The 18417-nt window shown below is 40.1% G+C and overlaps 1 protein-coding gene across 4 annotated transcripts in view; it reads left to right on the top strand.

Moving 5' to 3' along the window:
• Nucleotides 1-18417, top strand: part of LOC149846967 (acetyl-CoA carboxylase 1-like) — a 113231-nt gene that overhangs the window by 55956 nt on the left and 38858 nt on the right. For all 4 annotated transcript variants that reach the window (XM_089996702.1, XM_089996701.1, XM_089996704.1 and 1 more), the window contains exons 20-22: nt 4263-4373; nt 4477-4563; nt 4754-4930. In XM_089996702.1, coding sequence (XP_089852828.1) covers nt 4263-4373; nt 4477-4563; nt 4754-4930 — 375 coding nt within the window. The remainder of the gene's footprint in view (nt 1-4262; nt 4374-4476; nt 4564-4753; nt 4931-18417) is intronic.

The following is an 18417-nucleotide window of genomic DNA, read 5'->3' as shown; positions in this document are numbered from 1 at the left end:
CTCTTCTTTTTGCACTCTGTTTTTCTCATCGTTTTTGGCTACATTCCAAGTTTTGAGCAATGTTAGGTTCTTTCCATGTTCTTACAGTTGCTTTTCTTGTCTCATTGTTCTCATTTTAAGATTGAATACTTGGTTACAGAAAACTAGTAGAATTGTTTTATTTTGGAGAGTTTGATGAGTAAAGCTGTAAGAATTATGAGTATTATGTCATATAACCTACGGAACGAAGAGATACGTAAGAAGGTAGGTGTTGCGCCCATTGAAAATAAGATGCGAGAGAATCGTTTACGGTGGTTTGGACATATTCGGCGAAGGCCTAATGATGCTCCAGTTAGAAGGTTGGAGAAATGGGAAAATATATTAGTTAAAAGAGGTCGGGGTAGGCCTAGGAAGACTTGGATGGAGATGATTGGAAAGGATATGAATGCTTTGAACCTCACCGAGGACATGGCGTTGGTTAGAAATGATTGGAGGAAAAGGATTCATGTGGAAGACCCAAAATGAATTTCTTTTTTGGTTCATATCGCTGACCCCAATTGTTTTGGGATGAAGGCGTAGTTGTTGTTGTTGTTGTATGTCATATAACCTACCTCTAAATTAATGCAAATGTTACTTCTGAAAGTTTACCTATGCCTTAGTTTAGAATTTGGATCCATGATCATGTTACAATGATTAATGTTAGCGTGTAGAACATGAAGTTGGCAAGATTCAATGCCATGACATCACCAAAGCCTTATCTCATCTACTTGGGGTAAGGTTGTCAAGTTTCTTTTGTTATTACTCATTACTTACTTTGGGTTCTCCTCTCATTTTTGGCCTGAACATGGCCAGGCTGGTTCTGCCTGACCGGCGTGACAATAGTCCAACCATTTTCCGGCCAGCAACCAGTGGGAAAATGGTTATTTTTTTCTTTTTTTTTTCAAAATAATTAACACCCTCGCCATTTTCTTGCCAGTCACTAGCTGGAAAATGTTCGGGCTGGTACCACCCTGCTGGGATGGTACCAGCCTGGCCATTTCCCATCAGGTAGCTGGCCGGAAAATGTCCGGAAGTTATTTCCTTTTCTTAAAAAAAAACATATTGGATACCTTTTATGGATTCTGGCCATTTCTGGCCAGCCATCACCCGAAAAATGGTCGGGCTGGTGGTCTGGGGGTGGTTGCTACTGTAAAACCCACGTAAAAAAAAAATCGGACCCGAGTCGGGTCTAGATCCGACCCGGGCCCGTCCTCGTTAGGGTTTTAAAACCCGACGTAGGGAGAGGATTTTTAAAACAAATTCTCTCCCCTGTGCGCTGCACCCCACCCGTGCCTTCGGCTAGATAAGGGAAACCCATCAGGGTTTCCCCATTTATCGTCCCCCTCGTGCCTTTAAGAGCACGCTAGGGGAGGAGGGAGAGGGATGCCCTTACCTCCCTGCATTCCTCCTCCCTTCCCTCTCGAGTCTCCTCTTTGCTCCTTGCGCGCGACAACACCGCTGACGACCGACGTCGCCGAGCTTCTCCCAGGTACGCTCTTCCCTTCTCCTCCCTATCCCCTTTGATTTCTCGTTGGGAGGCCGACAACCCCTGTCGCGTCCTCCTGTTGCCTCCGTGTCCATCGGAGGGTTGTCAGGTGGCCGACGCCCCCCCCCCCCCCCCTTGTCGTCTCCCTCCCTCTTCTTTGGGGCCTGCCTGAGGGTCGGCAGGTTGTCGGCGACCCCTGCCACCCTTGCCCCTCCTTTGTGACCTGCCAAGAGATCGGCAGGAGGCTATGTCACAGGGATTCGGCTAGCAGGGTGCCGCACCCACGTCGACGCGACTCGACGCGGGAGCGGGTGCGGCACCGGGTGCGGTCAACCCGATCCTGGGTGCGTTGACCGCACCCAGGATCATTTAGGTCCATTTTCTTTTTTGGATTTTTTTTTTAAAATTTGCCCTATGAAATGGGCTGCGAAATTTTTTAAAAAAAAATTCTGCTGACAGCTGCTGAGCTGCGAATTTTTTTTTTAAAAAAATTCTGCCGACAACTCCTTTTTGCTGCTGTCAGCTCCTTTTTTTCGTAAAGGGTTTTCTCTGCTGACAGGAGCTGTCAGCTCATGTCAGCTGCTGACAGCTGAGCTGCGAATTTTTAAAAAAAAAATCTTCTGCTGACAGCTCCTTTTTGCTGCTGTCAGCTCCTTTTTTTCGTAAAGGGTTTTCTCTGCTGACAGGAGCTGTCAGCTCTTGTCAGTTGCTGACAACTGCTGACAGCTCCTGTCAGCTGTTTTCAAATCCTTTTTTCGTAAAGGATTTTCTCTCTCCCTTATATATATATATTTACATTTTTGCCCCTGCCACACCCCCGCACCCGGGTTTTTTGGAAGTGCCGAATCCCCGCATCCGCGCCCGCACCCATGTGACATAGGCAGGAGGTTGGTGGCACCTGCCGCCCCGGTCTCTCTCTCTCTCTCTCCGGCAGGGGTTAGTTCCCCTGTCGCCTCCCGATCTCCAGTAGGCAGGGGCAGTGCCCCTGCTACTTCCTGGATCTCGGCAGGCAAGGGCTAGTCCAAACTTGAACCTAACCCAAACCTGAACCCCCACCAGTTCATATCCAAACCAAGATCGGACCCAAACCTTGCATATCCCAAGACTCAATCTCATCAGGGCACATGGAAAAACCCCGTGCCTAGTGTTTGACCCAAGAGGTTCCAAAGATCAGTTGCGGTAGCAGTTTCCAGAGAGCTCTGGCATTGAGGACAAGGCAAATTTAAGAGGGGTGGATTGTTACGAACCGTCTCAGATCCGACTCCGAGAAGCCGTTATGGATTTAGATCCAACCTTGAGAAGCCGTTTTGGATCCATATCCACCCAAGAGACCCAGTTTGACAAGGACTGGGGGACCCCTTTCTTATTTGGATTCTTGTTTTTGGTCTTTTACTTCTTTTAGGACTCTTAGGTAGATTTTATAAACAAGTGTTATTATTCATGAATGAAATTAATGAAGTTTATTGAAAGAATTCTGTTCTTCACTTTGTGGTTCATATTTTGCCTATGGGATTGAGTTTCTCCCTCCACATGCCTATCCATCGCACGTAGGCCGGCAGGATTGATTGTTTCCTTCCTGCCTTGCCAATGCTCTGCCTTGGAACAACCCCAAGCATCCCTCTTGGGAACCGTGCCAGGTCAGTCGCCCCTTTCACCCCTTTCATTTTCCCTTGCCCTCTTTTCATTCAGACAACTCAGAGCACAATTGCTAAAATCAATCCCTCAAGGGGGTAAGTTTAACCAGCCCCGAAGCCCTATTGTAGAATCCACCCCTTCTTAGGGTCGGGTTCTAACAATTTGATTGACAGATACTAGTCCATGGTTAAGTACAATATGTGCCAATGCATCAGTGACAGCACATAGAGGAGCATCTCCAAATTCATTCTTAAATTTAAAGTTATAGGTGCATCCCAAGTGTGTCAGCAACAAAATAATGACTCTGGTGGATGCTTCAGCAAAAGGTTTCAATATCTTGAACTTTAAAAATCACGCAATTGTGGTGTAAACATGTTATTCAATAACTTCAACAATGGATGTCACTGGAATGCACTGGCATTTGACAATTGAAAATCGAGTATTAAAATCAAAACAACTCAAGTCATAGTGTGTTTCCTAACAAACAAACCATGCAAATACATCCATGGGCTTTGGTTGAGTAGCTAGAACTGCATGTATGATTTCCTACTAGATAGTATGGTGCTATCAATAGCAGAAAATATCTTTTAGATACATACAATTTTTGTGTACTTGGTTAGGCGAAACAAGAAAAATCTTTATCCACTTTTCTAACTCAACTAAAATTAGAAGCTTGAAAAAGTTGAAAGTTTTCTAGTTTTTGAGAAAAACCTTTAAGACAAATAATGAAGAAATCCAATTAAGCTCCTGACAGGTATGAGGTATTCCATTAAACCTTGTTCTCACTGTATAGTAGAAATGGTCCAAGAATATGTATATAGTGCAGAGAAAGCTAGTTATTGATCTTGAGAATTGCAGACAATCTTGGGTTCTACTCTGCTGATAATTATTTGGAGCTATAACGCTTTTGAATTGTTTCTGTTTGAATGAGTTCTTAGTAAAGTAGTCAAAGAATCCAAATTTATCATTTTGTCTACCAATATAGGCATTGTATACACACACACACGCCAAATGGTGGATGCATTCCCTATATATTGACTTAATTCGTTATTTTTGACTTTTTGCATATTTGTTCTGTTAGCTGTTCATTGGGGTGAACTATGTGATGGTTATCTTTATGCAGGTTGTGCATGATTTGCTGATTTGCCTAGATAGTCCTGAGCTGCCCTTTCTTCAATGGCAAGAATGCATGGCAGTTTTGGCAACCCGCCTTCCAAAAGATCTCAGGAATGAGGTAGCATGGATGTTAGACTTTGTTGCTTTTATGACCTTTACTTTTTCGAAGCCATATGTAATCCTAAATGACGCTGACAATGATGTCCTGTGTAAATATCTAGTTGGATGCAAAGTTTAGGGAGTACGAGGTGAATTCAAATACACAGAACGTTGATTTTCCAGCCAAATTGCTAAAGGGGGTTCTGGAGGTCAGGCTGTTTTCTCTTTATCATAACTCTGATTAGACTTTGTGAAACTGGATGCATGTGCTTATATTTAGTTTACATGAGAAATTGGTCTTTCTGGAGCACATTCAGCATTGATACACTGAACTACACTTTACTATGTTTAAGAAAATACATGGTTCTCTTAACATGTATTAATGATCTTTGTGTGCAGGAACACCTTGCATCTTGTTATGAGAAAGACAGAGCTGCCCAAGAAAGACTTATAGAGCCTCTGGTGAATCTTGTTAAGTCTTATGAAGGAGGAAGAGAAAGTCATGCTCGAGTTATTGTGCAATCCCTCCTTGAGGAATATCTATCTGTTGAGGAGCTCTTTAGTCAAAATATTCAGGTGAGTATTACATTCTGTATCTCATAGACACTTCACTTAGCATGCGGATACCGTGTCCACACGACATGACACTTTGACACACCAGGACACTTCATGCATACAACACACTGTGTCATTGACTTTATTTATTCTCTTTTATGATCTTGTTCACTTATTTTGTATTCACTTGTATTCTTTTTCTTTTAAAAGTTTTCATCTGTGTCTTGTGCCCTCATTTTTCAGTTGTAATGAAAACAAGAGGAATACAAAAAAGAGCCACCAAGGGCACACAAGTCCCCAAAGAGACAACACACAAGCCAAACAATGGCTAATACAAAAGATTACAATAGCCACTAACGGGCATACAAAATAACGCAACACACTTAAAAATATATGATCTTTATTATGAGAGAGAGAGAATGCTTAGAAAAGCATTAAGAAACAAGAAAGGGTTTTAACCCCTTTATATAGACCATACAAGGCCAATATAGTCGTCGGGATGCTCCCAACGGCTATAAATATCGCCATTGGGGAGATCCCAATGACTATATTGGACAAAGTCCAATAAGCCCTTATGAAAAAGGGAAAAGACAAGAAACATAAAAAAGAAAAGACAAAACTGCCCCTAATGGGCAGTACTTATTACATGTGTACAAATGACCAAAATGCCCCTACATGGGCAAAGAGTATTACAGTAATAAAAAAGTTAAATAAATAAATAAATAAATAATATATATATATATATATACATTTTAACACTCTCCCTCAAACTTACGGTGTGATTACCGAAAGTTTGAAAATACAAAAAACAAAGGGAAGGATCCAAGTCTTCATTGATAATATAAAGCCCGTGAAAAAAAAAATCCGTGTCGGACACGTGTCAGACACATGCCCTGCACGTGTCGGACATGTGTCACGGTCGGTCCGCCGTTTCGGACTCGGATCCGAGCTGGACCCGAGCCCGAACTCGACAGGGGTCACGCCCCTGCCGACATCACCGAGGTGGCAGGGGGCTAGCCCCTGCCAAAGAGAGAGGAATCGGGGCGGCAGGAGCCATCAGCCTCCTACCGACCCCTACGCAGGTCATGGCAGAGGGGAAAGTGACAGGGGGACGACCAACCTCCTGTCGGTCGCCCGATCTCCCACAAGGAAGAGAAAGGGGGTCTGCAGGGGCCATTGGCCCCTGCCGGCACTCCGGTGCACCCCAAAAGAGAGAAGGGGACGACAGGGGCCCTGTAGGCCCCCTGTCGGGTCTCCAATGGGCAAGGAGGGAGGGCGCGACAGGGGCCGTGCGCCGCCTGCCGGCGTCCTGGCGAGGTGACAGAGAGGGAGATGGGAGGGGGAGGAGGAGAAGGTGGAGTGGCGTACCTAGGAGGCGGTGGCCGGCGTCGGCACGGGGCGCAGCGACGGCAGCAGTGGCGAGCGCAGAGGAGGAGGTGGGGTCGTCGCGAGGGGATCGAGGGCGGCGCTGGTGGCGTGCGTAGGGAAGGAGGAGGCGACACAGGGGGCAAAGGGTTGTGTGCCTTCCCTCGCCCCCTGCAGTGCTTTTAAAAGCCTCAGGGGGGGCGACGAATGGGGAAACCCCGATGGGTTTCCCTAATTCTTCCGAAAACAAAGGTGGAAGGGGGGGGGGGGGGGGCGCTCGGGAAGAGGATTTAAAATCCTCTTCCTGAGTCAGGTTATTAAAACCATAATGAAGAGGGGACCCGACCCGGGTCCAATAAATTTTTTTTTTTTTTAAAAAGCGGGTTTTATATGTTCTCCTTCTCCAGCCGACTGTGACGTGTAGGTTATCTCACGTTTTCTTCTTTATTCTGGTCCTATTCTCAATCTGAAATTAGTCACGCCGATCTTGCTTCACTGATTCGATTTCAGATTTTCCTTCAAAGTCATTGGTCTTGTTCTTAATTCTTCTTAACTTTAAATAAATTTTTTTTCCAAGGTCTGTAAATGGATACTTCAACCAACTCTGGTCTTTCTTCCAATTTCCTGGAGCAGCTAGTTTATGAAAAACTAAATACAAACAACTATCTGACTTGGAAAAGGTAGATTACTCATTTCATTCGAAGTCAAGATCTTTCAGGTCACTTGGATGACTCAACTCCAACACTCCAGAGTTTATCACACAAGAAGCAAAAGGGGAAGGAGGATTGCCAAACATCATTCGCAACTCTGCATTTATTGCTTGGATGAAGCGTGGTCAGGCCATCGTCATGTACATCACTTCCATATTGTCACAAGAAGTATTAGTTTCTATTCTTGATGATTGCACAACTAAAGTATTGTGGGAGACTCTAGCTCAGACCTACTCTCATATATCAGATGCCAAGGTGTTATTTCTCAAGCGTGAATTTCATCGTTTAAAAAAGGGGGCAATGACCATTATTGAATTTTTAAATCAAGTCAAAAGCATCACAGATCAATTAGCAATTGTTGGTTATCCTGTAACGACCCCAACTCATACACCTTGAAAATGCGGATTTTTTTTTAAGAGTTGCGGATTTTTTTTTGCTTGGGAGAGAATGGTTTAGAATGGTTGACAAATCTTTTTAACAAGATTTGGCAGACAAATAAGATGCCTAATGAGTGGAGGAAGAGTACTTTGGTGCCTCTATATAAGAATAAGGGTGATATACAAGATTGCACAAACTATCGTGGTATAAAACTCATGAGTCATACTATGAAACTTTGGGAGAGGGTGATTGAGTCTAGGTTGAGGAAGGTTGTCATGATATCGGAGAATCAATTTGGTTTTATGCCTGGAAGATCAACTATGGAAGCTATACATCTTCTTAGACAACTTATTGAGAGAAATAGATAGAGGAACAAAGATTTGCATATGGTTTTTATTGATTTGGAGAAGGCATACGATAGAGTACCTAGGGACGTTCTCTGGTGGACAATGATGAAGAAAGATGTTTCTCTCAAGTACATTAGTATAATTAAAGATATGTATGAAGGAGTAGTAACTAATGTCCGCACTTGTGGAGGGGTGACAACTAATTTTCCTATAACGGTTGGGTTACATCAAGGATCTGCTTTAAGCCCTTTCCTATTTTCTATAGTGATGGATGAGCTTACGAGATCAATTCAAGAAAATGTGCCATGGTGTATGTTGTTTGCAGATGATATTGTTTTGATTGATGAGTCTAGAGCTGGGGTTAATGCTAAGTTAGAATTATGGAGACAAACATTGGAAGCTAGAGGTTTTAAGTTGAGTAAGAGTAAGACAGAATACATGGAATGTTGGTTTAGTAAGCAACGAAGTAGTGATGGGAGTGTAGTGAAGTTTGGTGAGCAAGAAATACCGGTGGATGATTGTTTCAAATATTTGGGATCTATCATTCAAAAGTATGGAGAAATTGATGGAGATGTAAATCATAGGATAAAGGTTGGGTGGATGAAATGGAAAAGTGCAACTGGAGTGTTGTGCGATCGTAGAATTCCATTGCGGTTGAAGAGAAAGTTTTATAGGACGACTATTAGGCCCGCTTTACTATATGGTACGGAATGTTGGGCTGCCAAGAGACATCATATTCAAAAAATGAGTGTAGCTGAGATGCGTATGTTGAGATGGATGTGTGAAAATACAATAAAAGATAAGATTTGGAACGAGGAGATACGTAAGAAGGTAGGCGTTGCACCCATTGAAAATAAGATGAGAGAGAATCGTTTACGGTGGTTTGGACATATTCGGCGAAGGCCTAATGATGCCCTAGTTAGAAGGATGGAGAAATGGGAAAATATATTAGTTAAAAGAGGTCGGGGTAGGCCTAGGAAGACATGGATGGAGGTGATAGGAAAGGATATGAATGCTTTGAACCTCATCAAGGACATGACATTGGATAGAAATGATTGGAGGAGAAGGATTCATGTGGAAGACCCAGAATGATTTTCTTTTTTAGTTCATATCGCCGACCCCAATTGTTTTGGGATGAAGACGTAGTTGTTTTTGTTGTTGTAAGAGTTGCGGAAAACTTCCCAAAGACCCGAGGTCCTTACAGTTTCAATTTCAGTTGGATAACCACACACCACAAACTGGAGGTGGTGAGTATTCCTTCAAAGAATTTTTAAATTTCCTCCAAGATAATGGGATACATCGTAGAGTTTCTTGCCCGTACACTCCACAACAAAATAGAATTACCGAACGTAAACATAGACATATTGTGGAAAGTGCAATAAATATGATGCATGGTTGTAACTTGCCTATTAATCTTTGGATAGAAGCTTTTCATACTGCTACTCATGTGATAAATCGCCTTCCTATGCCTATTCTTGAAAATCAGTCTCCCTATTATGTTCTCTTTGGTGTACATCCTGATTATGATGAGTTACGAGTTTTTGGATGCACATGTTATGTACACATCGATTAATCCATGAGAATTAAATTTCAGGACAAAGCCTCTATATGCCAATTTGTAGGTTGTGCAGATAAACACAAGGGTTATAGGTGCTATGATCCCTGCCAATAAGAAGATTAGAATCCCCAGAAATGTTTTTGATGAAAATAGTTTTCTGGAAAATAAAGCAGACCACAATCGTGAACATACCGACGCAGTTGCTAATTGGTATGATCCATGGCTCAGTGCTGAACTTATTTCACATGCTGCAGAACATACTACTTTGGCTCCTGAAACCATACATGGTGAGACGGTTTCAGATGAGGCATCACAAACAGAATGTCTGAGATACAAAAGAAATGTCTATACCAGGAGACCCAGAGAGCAAACAAATGTACCTGCTAGAGAACACGTGGCATTGTCTAATAACGGAGAGGCACCAAGAAGATCAGGCAGGATAAGGCACCCTATTGAAAAATGGGTTAGTTATGATAACTTTTCTATGAATTTCCAGATTTTTCTATCCAAGATTGAAAAACACGAGGAAACACTTGGTTTTTGTCAAGCTATTCAATCTAACAAATGGATTGAAGCAATGAATGAGGAGATCGAGGCACTTCATGAGTGTCAAACATGGGAGATAATTGGTCGTCCTCTAGATAAAAATGTTGTTGGTTCAAAATGGGTATATAAGATTAAATATAAACCGGATGGTAGCATTGAACGGTACAAGGCACGTCTTGTTGCCAAAGGTTTCACTCAAGAATACAATCAAGATTATGATGAGACATTCAACCCAGTGGTGAAAATGAGAACTGTAGATTGATATAGTAGAGAACCGAGAGAGAGAAAAGAGAGAGAGAGGAAGAGTTGCTCTCATTATCAAATTAGGTCTAATCTCCTGTTTAAGTAGAGATTAGCCAAAAAAATAAAATTACAGTTAGGTCCCTTATTATTTATAAAATCTAAGAAACAACCTTAAGCATAGATAAAACTCTAATTAGTCGACTTATCTTAACAGGAACTATTCGCATTATACTTGGCCTGACAATTGAACATGGGTGGACCCTTAGTCAGCTTGATGTTAAAAATGTATTCCTTCATGGGGATTTAAAAGAAGAGGTCTATATGGAGCAACCTCAAGGTTATGCAGAGGGAGACCCAAAAGAATATGTATGCAAATTAACCAGAGCTTTATATGGTTTGAAGCAAGCCTCCAGGTCATGGTTTGAAAGCTTCTCCTTAGAGATTCAGAACCACGGTTTCTTTCGTTTCCAACTAGAGCATTCTCTGTTTATATACAGGGATGGTACTACTATGGTTTTCTTACTTATATATGTTGATGATATCATGATCACTGGTAATGCTCCAGACCACATTCAATGAATTAAAGTTTTATTAAGTATGTGGTTCAAAATAAAAGTTCTTGGGGAGCTGAGATATTTTTTTGGTGTAGAGGTGGACAGATGGGATGGAAAAATGTCCTTAACACAACACAAATACACTCTTGATATTCTGCCAAAGCAGGAATGACAGATTGCAAACCTCTACCTACACCCAGTGTTGTCAATCAAAAGCTCAGTATTTGTGATGGTGAGTTATATCCTGATGCAAGCAAGTATCACAGTTTAGTGGACATGTTACAATACTTTACTTTTACTAGACTAGACATTGTATATTCTGTTAATCAAGTATCTCAGTTCATGCATGAACCGAAGACTGGTCACATGGATGCCGTCAAACGTATTCTCCGTTATCTAAAAGGCACGGTGGGTGATGGACTCACATATATACAATCTTTGTGCGAAACACCAAAACATGACATATTGGCCTATACAGATGCCGACTGGGCAGGGGATCCAGATGAGAGGAGGTCTATTTCAGGATACTATGTTTTTATTGGGAGAAATCTTGTCTTATGGAGTAGCAAAAAACAGAAGGCTGTGGCAAGATCTAGCACAGAGGCAGAGTATAGATCTATGGCAGCTACCACAGCAGAAGTGGCTTGGATCAGGCATCTACTTATAGAGATGGGAGAGAATATCTCAAGTTCGACACTTATGTGTGATAATAGAAGTGCTATACAAATTGCGTTCAATCCTATTCATCACAGTCGGACTAAGCATATTGAGATTGACCAACATTTCATTAGACAAAAGATAACAGACAAAGAGATTGAACTGGTTTATGTGTCTTCAGAAGACCAAGTTGCTGATTTGTTCACAAAAGGTCTCACAAGTAACCATTTCTGATATCTGAAGAACAAGTTGCACATGGTTCACTCCCATGCACAACTTGAAGGAGGGTATTAGAATATGGATCGGATATGGATCTAATAGAGGATCCATATCCCATAGCCATTCACGTGTTTTATATGTTCTAACGTAATATGTATTTCTAATACAGGGCACTTTTGTCCATGTAAAAGTATTGTAACCCTATTAAGTTTAATGATGGATTATCACAACCATTAAGAAAAGAAAATCAGAGGCTGCCGATTCCCAAGAAGGCTCTATTCTTCCTCCTTACTCTTTATTGATTTCTTCAACAGAACACGTCAACTCATCAGCAATTTTATCAGCTCTATGGTCAAAATGACCATAGAGTCATTGGGGCTCCCAACGGTAAAAAATATGACTGTTGGGAGCACCTAACAACTCTATTGGGAGCTCTCAATGGCCCCTCTTCTCTCCTTTTTGTTGTATATATATGGGGTGTATTCCCCTCTATTCCTCAATGCTTTGTATTAAGCATTTGATCAATAAAGACTTATAATTTTTACATTTTTGTGTATCTTTCCTTTGCCTTATTGATTTTTGTATTGTCCCATAGAGGACTTGTGCATGTGTACTTATATGATTGTGATCTTGTAAGCCTTTAGTGACTAGTGATTTTGTACTTCCACATGCTTCATTACAGTCTGCTGCGAATCTTTGTTCAAGAACAAAAAACACAGACCATTATATACATATACACAATTTAAATCCTAAACAGATTTAATATCTATAAACCCTATGTGAAACCAGTCCAAAACACGCAGGTTTCACTTCTTTAGGCCCATCAAAACCAAAACAGGGAATCGATATCCAGATCAGTAGAAAAGAATCAAGGTTTGATAAATCCAAAATTTATGCATGAGAACACAAATTTGTTTTTTCTTAAACCCCATGCTTGATTCAGTCAGGGCTAAACCATGGTTGCTAGTCGAGGAAGCAAGGGTGGGAAGCGATATCGGAAGCGGAAGCGGGAAGTGAGGCACTTTCAAAATTTTAAGAAGCGGGAAGCATGGGACGACTTAGGAGCGAATCAGGAATCGTCTCAGAAGCGACCTAGGAAGCGAACCAGAAGCGACTTAGGAAGCGAACCGAAAGCGACCTAGGAAGCGAGGGAGAAGCGAAAAAAGAAAATATTTATAAATATAAATAAAAATATAAAAAAATGAAAAGGGGGAGAAGCAAGGAGGAAACATGCTTCTCAAAAAAAATTGGCGCTTCCCAACACATTTCAGAAGCGCGACATTTCGCGCTTCAGGGAAGTGTGCTTCCCCACTTAGCTATAGGGGTGGCAAAATCTGACATGACCCGCCAACCCGCTTCTTAGCCGGGTTTGGCTTAAACGGGTTCGTGTCGTAAACGGGTCGACCCGCCTAACCCGTTTATTAAACGGGTCGGGTTCGTGTTAGGGGTATGCCAACCCGGCTGACCCGTTTAATAAACGGGTTAGGCGGGCGGGCCAACCCGTTTACCCGAACCCGACCCGCCAACCCGTTTACCCGACCCCGACCCGCCAACCCGTTTACCCGACCCCGACCCGCTCGCCAACTCGTTTACCCGAATCTGACCCGCCAACCTACCCGTTTACCCTAACCCGACCCGCCAACCCACCCGCTAACCTGCCAACCCGTTTACCCGACCCGACCCATTTATTAAACAGGTTAACCGTGTCGTGTCGGGTTACCCGTTTGGGTCGGGTTCGTGTTTGCCACAGCCGACCTGTTTAATAAACGGGTCGGGTTCGTGTTGAGGTATGCTGACCCGCCAACCCGACCCGATTGCCACCCCTACTTAGCTAGGCATTTCCGGTAACTCTGGGCTAAACACCTTACTTAATTAGATTAATGGAGAGAGAATCCCGTACCTTCGCTTGTGGATTCATAAAATAAGGAGGAGACGTTGGAGGAGAAGGCTTCTCTTTCTCTCTCTCATGGTTTTGGTCCCTCTGTTTTTTTTTTCAGTTTAGCCCTCTCTCTCTCACGGTTCTGGCCCCTCTGTTTTTTTTTAGTTTAGCCCTCTCTCTCTCTCTAAAATTGATGTTCAGAGAGAGAGGCTCAACCCTTTTTATAATGCAAGAGGGACTCCTCTAGGAGGTGACACCCCTCTTAATTAAGATAGAGTTCTATAGAAATAGAACTCGTTGCTTTTCTATCTTCTTTAAATATATATATATATTTATATATGTATATACTTTCTTTATTATAAAGTTTTAAAGACTAAATTATCCTATTATGGATGGACTATGGGTCTTGGCTGGTGGATCCATGACCCATGACTAGATCCATATAGATGTCAACCCCTATATATGTATTATATACATATATATAAGTCTTAGCCAATGGATCCTAGACCATGTCCAGATCCATATTGACGTCAACCCATATATATATTGGCATTAATCTAAGTAACAAAATACATATATTAATAAAATTTATGTATTAATTTATAACGGGGCAAAAATTTGCAAGATATTACAGGCTTGGTATTTGCAACGACCCCAACTAATCCTCGTAAAAATAGTGATTTTTTTTTTAAAGATTGTGCATTGAATCAAAGAAGAATAAATCAAACTTTATTAATCAATGAATAATGTCAAATAAACTAAAACAGTAAAATCGTCTTACATAATGAGCCACTCTGTCAGGAAACCCAGAGCTAGTCACAGGGCTCACAGTCTCCGGCTAGCAAGTCAACCCATCACTGAGCACCCAAACCTGTAAAACAGTTTTTTTTGAAAATGGGTAAGAACCAAAGTCCTTTGAACAAATTTTTTTAAAATTTCAAATAGGAAATACCATAAACCAAATTCATGCATAAATTTCAAAGGAATATCAGATCTGGTCAGATTGTACACATGCGGTATGGTGCAGATCCGATCCCCGCATCAACATTAACATAATTGCCAAGTTGATAACAGTTAACCAAAATGACATACAAATCAAATTTGATATCAGTCATCAAAATACATACATTCAAATCCGATAACAGTCAACAAAGCAATAAATAATTAGATTGGATAACAACAATCAAAATAACATAGAATCAAATTTGATAACAGTCATTAAGAATAAAACATAGTCAAATCCGATGACAATCCTCAAATTACCATATAATTAGATTTGATAACAATCATAAAAAATAATACATAGTCAAATCTAATGACAATCATCAAATACAACATAACCAAATTTGATAACAGTCATCAAGAATGGCACATAGCCAAATATGATGACAGTCATCAAATACATCATAATCAAGCTCGATAGCAGTAAACAAACTAACATGTAATTGAATATGATAACAATCAACAAAATAACTTGAAATCATATGTGATAACAGTCCACAAAAATAACGTGTAATCAAATCTGATAATAGTAATTAAAATAACTGAAAATCAAATCTGATAACAACCAACAAAATAACCTAAAATCAAATATGGTGATAGTCAACATAATGACATAAAATCAGATTTGATAATAATCAACAAAGATAACACATGGTCAACGCTGATAGCAGTCATTAAAAACAACCTGTTGTAGATCTGATCAACCTACACTCACACGACATGTGAGCTAGTCTGATCAGACTGCAACCACACCCATAGTGCCGATCTGATCAGATTGCTTATGCTCACATGCATCGGCAATCTGATCAGATTGCACAACATAAGCATGACACAGTTTAATCAGATTGCCCATGCAACACATTGGCAATTTGATCAGATGCTGTCAACATCAAGAACATATAGGCAAAGACTGATCCATACATAAAAAATAACATATATAAAAATCGACAGTTCTAATCAGATAAAAAGAATCTGCTCCAATCAATGTATATCTATTTTTTTTTAACATGAGCAAAAAAAATCAGCAAATGTCAAGATTGATAGGGCCATATATATATATATAGCATAAAAGGCTTATAAAAAGAAATCGACATGTATTTCATACTATATGCATATCCAAAAATCAAATAAAAGTTGAACACATGCCTAAACTGGGAAAAATTGATAGCATGCTTATATTAATTCAAAAATATATGAAATCGTAACTTAATACATTTACCCATACATATTTTTGAATCAGATTTCCCTTTTCCCATCTAAACTTACACATGAACCAAATTTAAAACTATTTTTTTTATAAGAACCTAGAGAGAAACCCGTACCTTAATTGAAACGTAGAAAAATATCAGAAAACGACGGATGTACAGTGAGAAAGCTAGATTTCTTCCTCTCCTTCCTCTTCTTCTTCTTTTCTTCCTTTCTTTATTTTTTTCTCTTTCTTTTTTTTGTTTTTCCTTCTCTCTCTCCCCAACGAGTTTGGGGTTTCCTCACTCTCTAACTCTCTCTCTCTCTCTAGAATCACGATTCTAGAGAGAGGGAGACTACCCCTTTTTATGTTATTATTTTAATTAACTTCTTATCTAGAGGGTGACGTCCCCTCTAGATAACCCTCCTTTAGAGAGTAGACCTCTTCTAGACATTATCTTTTTATTATTATTGTTTTATTATTTATTTAATATTTTTTACAGTTAAAAACAACCACCACTATAAGGGATCTTATACCCATCGTCCAAACCAAGCACAAACTTTATTTATTAAAATGCATAAAGTCTGAGACATAAGCAAATAATATAAATAAAGCAAAAAGAAGAGCCACGCTATCCAAAAGAAACATTTGCCAAGAAATCTCAGTGCTTCGTAGCTCCTTGTAAAGCAAATCACCTCACTGGGCTCTTGAGGCTGCGAAAAAAACAAAAGTAGAGGTCTCAGAATTCAAAGAATTTTGTGTATGAATCATTTTAATAAAACAAACAAGTAAAAAGAACACAAATAAGATTCATGCAATATTTTAGAAGGATAAAGTTATGGCCAATTCATAATTCAAGTAATCGTTTAAGCAACAGAGTACAAGTGTAAAAAAAGATGAGACATTTATTATTAATAGAGAACATCAATTATATAATAAAGACATTTAACATGCATTAGGAAACACACATCATGCATTCACCAATATATAACAATTAAGGTAACAAGTAAATATGCATGATCTAATCCATAGCAGGAATATGCATGATTTTAGTGCACATCATTTTTAAATTATTATCTTTTATCAAAGTTTTATTTTCATATGCATGTCCTTATTAAATGCACACAATTTAAGTTCCTCTTTTTAATTACCATTGCCCACGAATACTTCAAACGGGTAAAAGTTATCGATGTCAAGTTCGATTCTCAGTTGTAGCTTAACACACAATTTGTATTTTGTTACTGAGTTCCAAACTTAGCCCTCGACCGATATCAAGAATCAACATCATCTATTGGAATATTGAAAATCAATAACCAATGTCGGGACACTATAGAAATCAATAACCATAATGCCACTTTCTTGGTATACCAAAACAACAGCACCACCCTCAGGCAAAGTGTCGGATTCTCCCTAAAATCGTCGCTAGGAGAACCTCAATATCGATTTCAAGGGTAACAATAACGCACACGGAGTTTTAGTATCCTCACGGTTCTCCAAAACCGCAATGTCCAAGATTCTCATACTATAAAAGGGACATTAAGGAAACGTAGATTACACTGTTCTTTAATTCATTTTATCTTGTTATTAATTCATCTCTTTTAATTTGCAATTCAACATCATAATTAATAACACATGCTCGTATATCCATATGCAAAGCTCTTCACGGGACCACAGCCCGCGACAAATATAGAATAGTGCAATTAAAACAATAATATCACATTTGATTTTTTTGCAATGCATAAAACAACTAAAACAAAAAGCAACTCAAGCTCAAGGCTCGCACAACCCATGATGATTCATTTTGATCATCAATGCATTATGCAAAAATCATGAATAACATGCCACTATACACTACTTTCGAATGTTTCTCAATACACTTTCATATATGCAAATTTCAGAGATGTGCATGAAACAATAATATTCATAAGCATGTGCATAAGTTCACACATTCATGCCAAATGCATGCTTTCATTCAGTTCACATGTTCATCTCAAATGCATCATTTCAATTTAACATGTGCACACTCATGCCATTATTTACATGCAAGAACACATCAATTCAAGTATGCACCAACACGTGAAAGCAACTATGCAATAATACTTTGATTAAGCATGATATACTATGTGCAAGCATGTGAGAAATTTTGTTCTTTTGCTAGCATAAATCCAAATCTATTACAATGAACAAATATGAAAATTTACATACCAAAACTGAATTTTTATTCCAGATTCAAATAAGCATATCTCGTGGGCATCAAATGAAAATTTGCATATACCCATCTGATCCCCACTTAGGCAGAAACTGAAACAAAAAAAAAATTGAAAATAGCCGAACAACCCAGCCAACCCAGTCGACTGGGGGATGACTGGCCCAAAAGCCCAGCCGACAGCGGTCGGTTGGGATAAAAAACAACTTTTGTATACCTTTTTTTTTTTAAAAAAGAAGCACCTGGCCAGCCGACCGGTTGGGCCAGGTAGGGTCTAACAATCCCTGCTAAGGGCTGCCAGACCAGCCCTTGCCCAACCGCCTGGCTGGGCTGGATTTTTCCCAACTGAGCCCCACTCGGCTGGGCTGCCAGCTAGGCCAGCACACACACACACACACACACACACACACACACACACACATATATATATAAATTTATTTCTGACATGCAAAAAAACACACTTTTATTTTTCGATTATGCGTGTATATACCTACTCATTTTCAGGCTGCATGTATAAGCAAAATTCCACATCATACGAATGCATGAATATGCATATTTTCATTCAGTTATGCATGCATGTACAATTTCATATTTCAAGTATGCATATGCTCATGAATTTTGTTCTTTAGCAGGCATAGCCAAATCATCTCTCCCTTCA

The sequence above is a fragment of the Nuphar pumila genome, chromosome 2 (genome assembly GCF_984573655.1).
Source record: "Nuphar pumila chromosome 2, dmNupPumi1.hap1.1, whole genome shotgun sequence".
NCBI classification, from domain to species: domain Eukaryota; kingdom Viridiplantae; phylum Streptophyta; class Magnoliopsida; order Nymphaeales; family Nymphaeaceae; genus Nuphar; species Nuphar pumila.
This window is presented reverse-complemented; position numbering and strand designations above follow the sequence as displayed.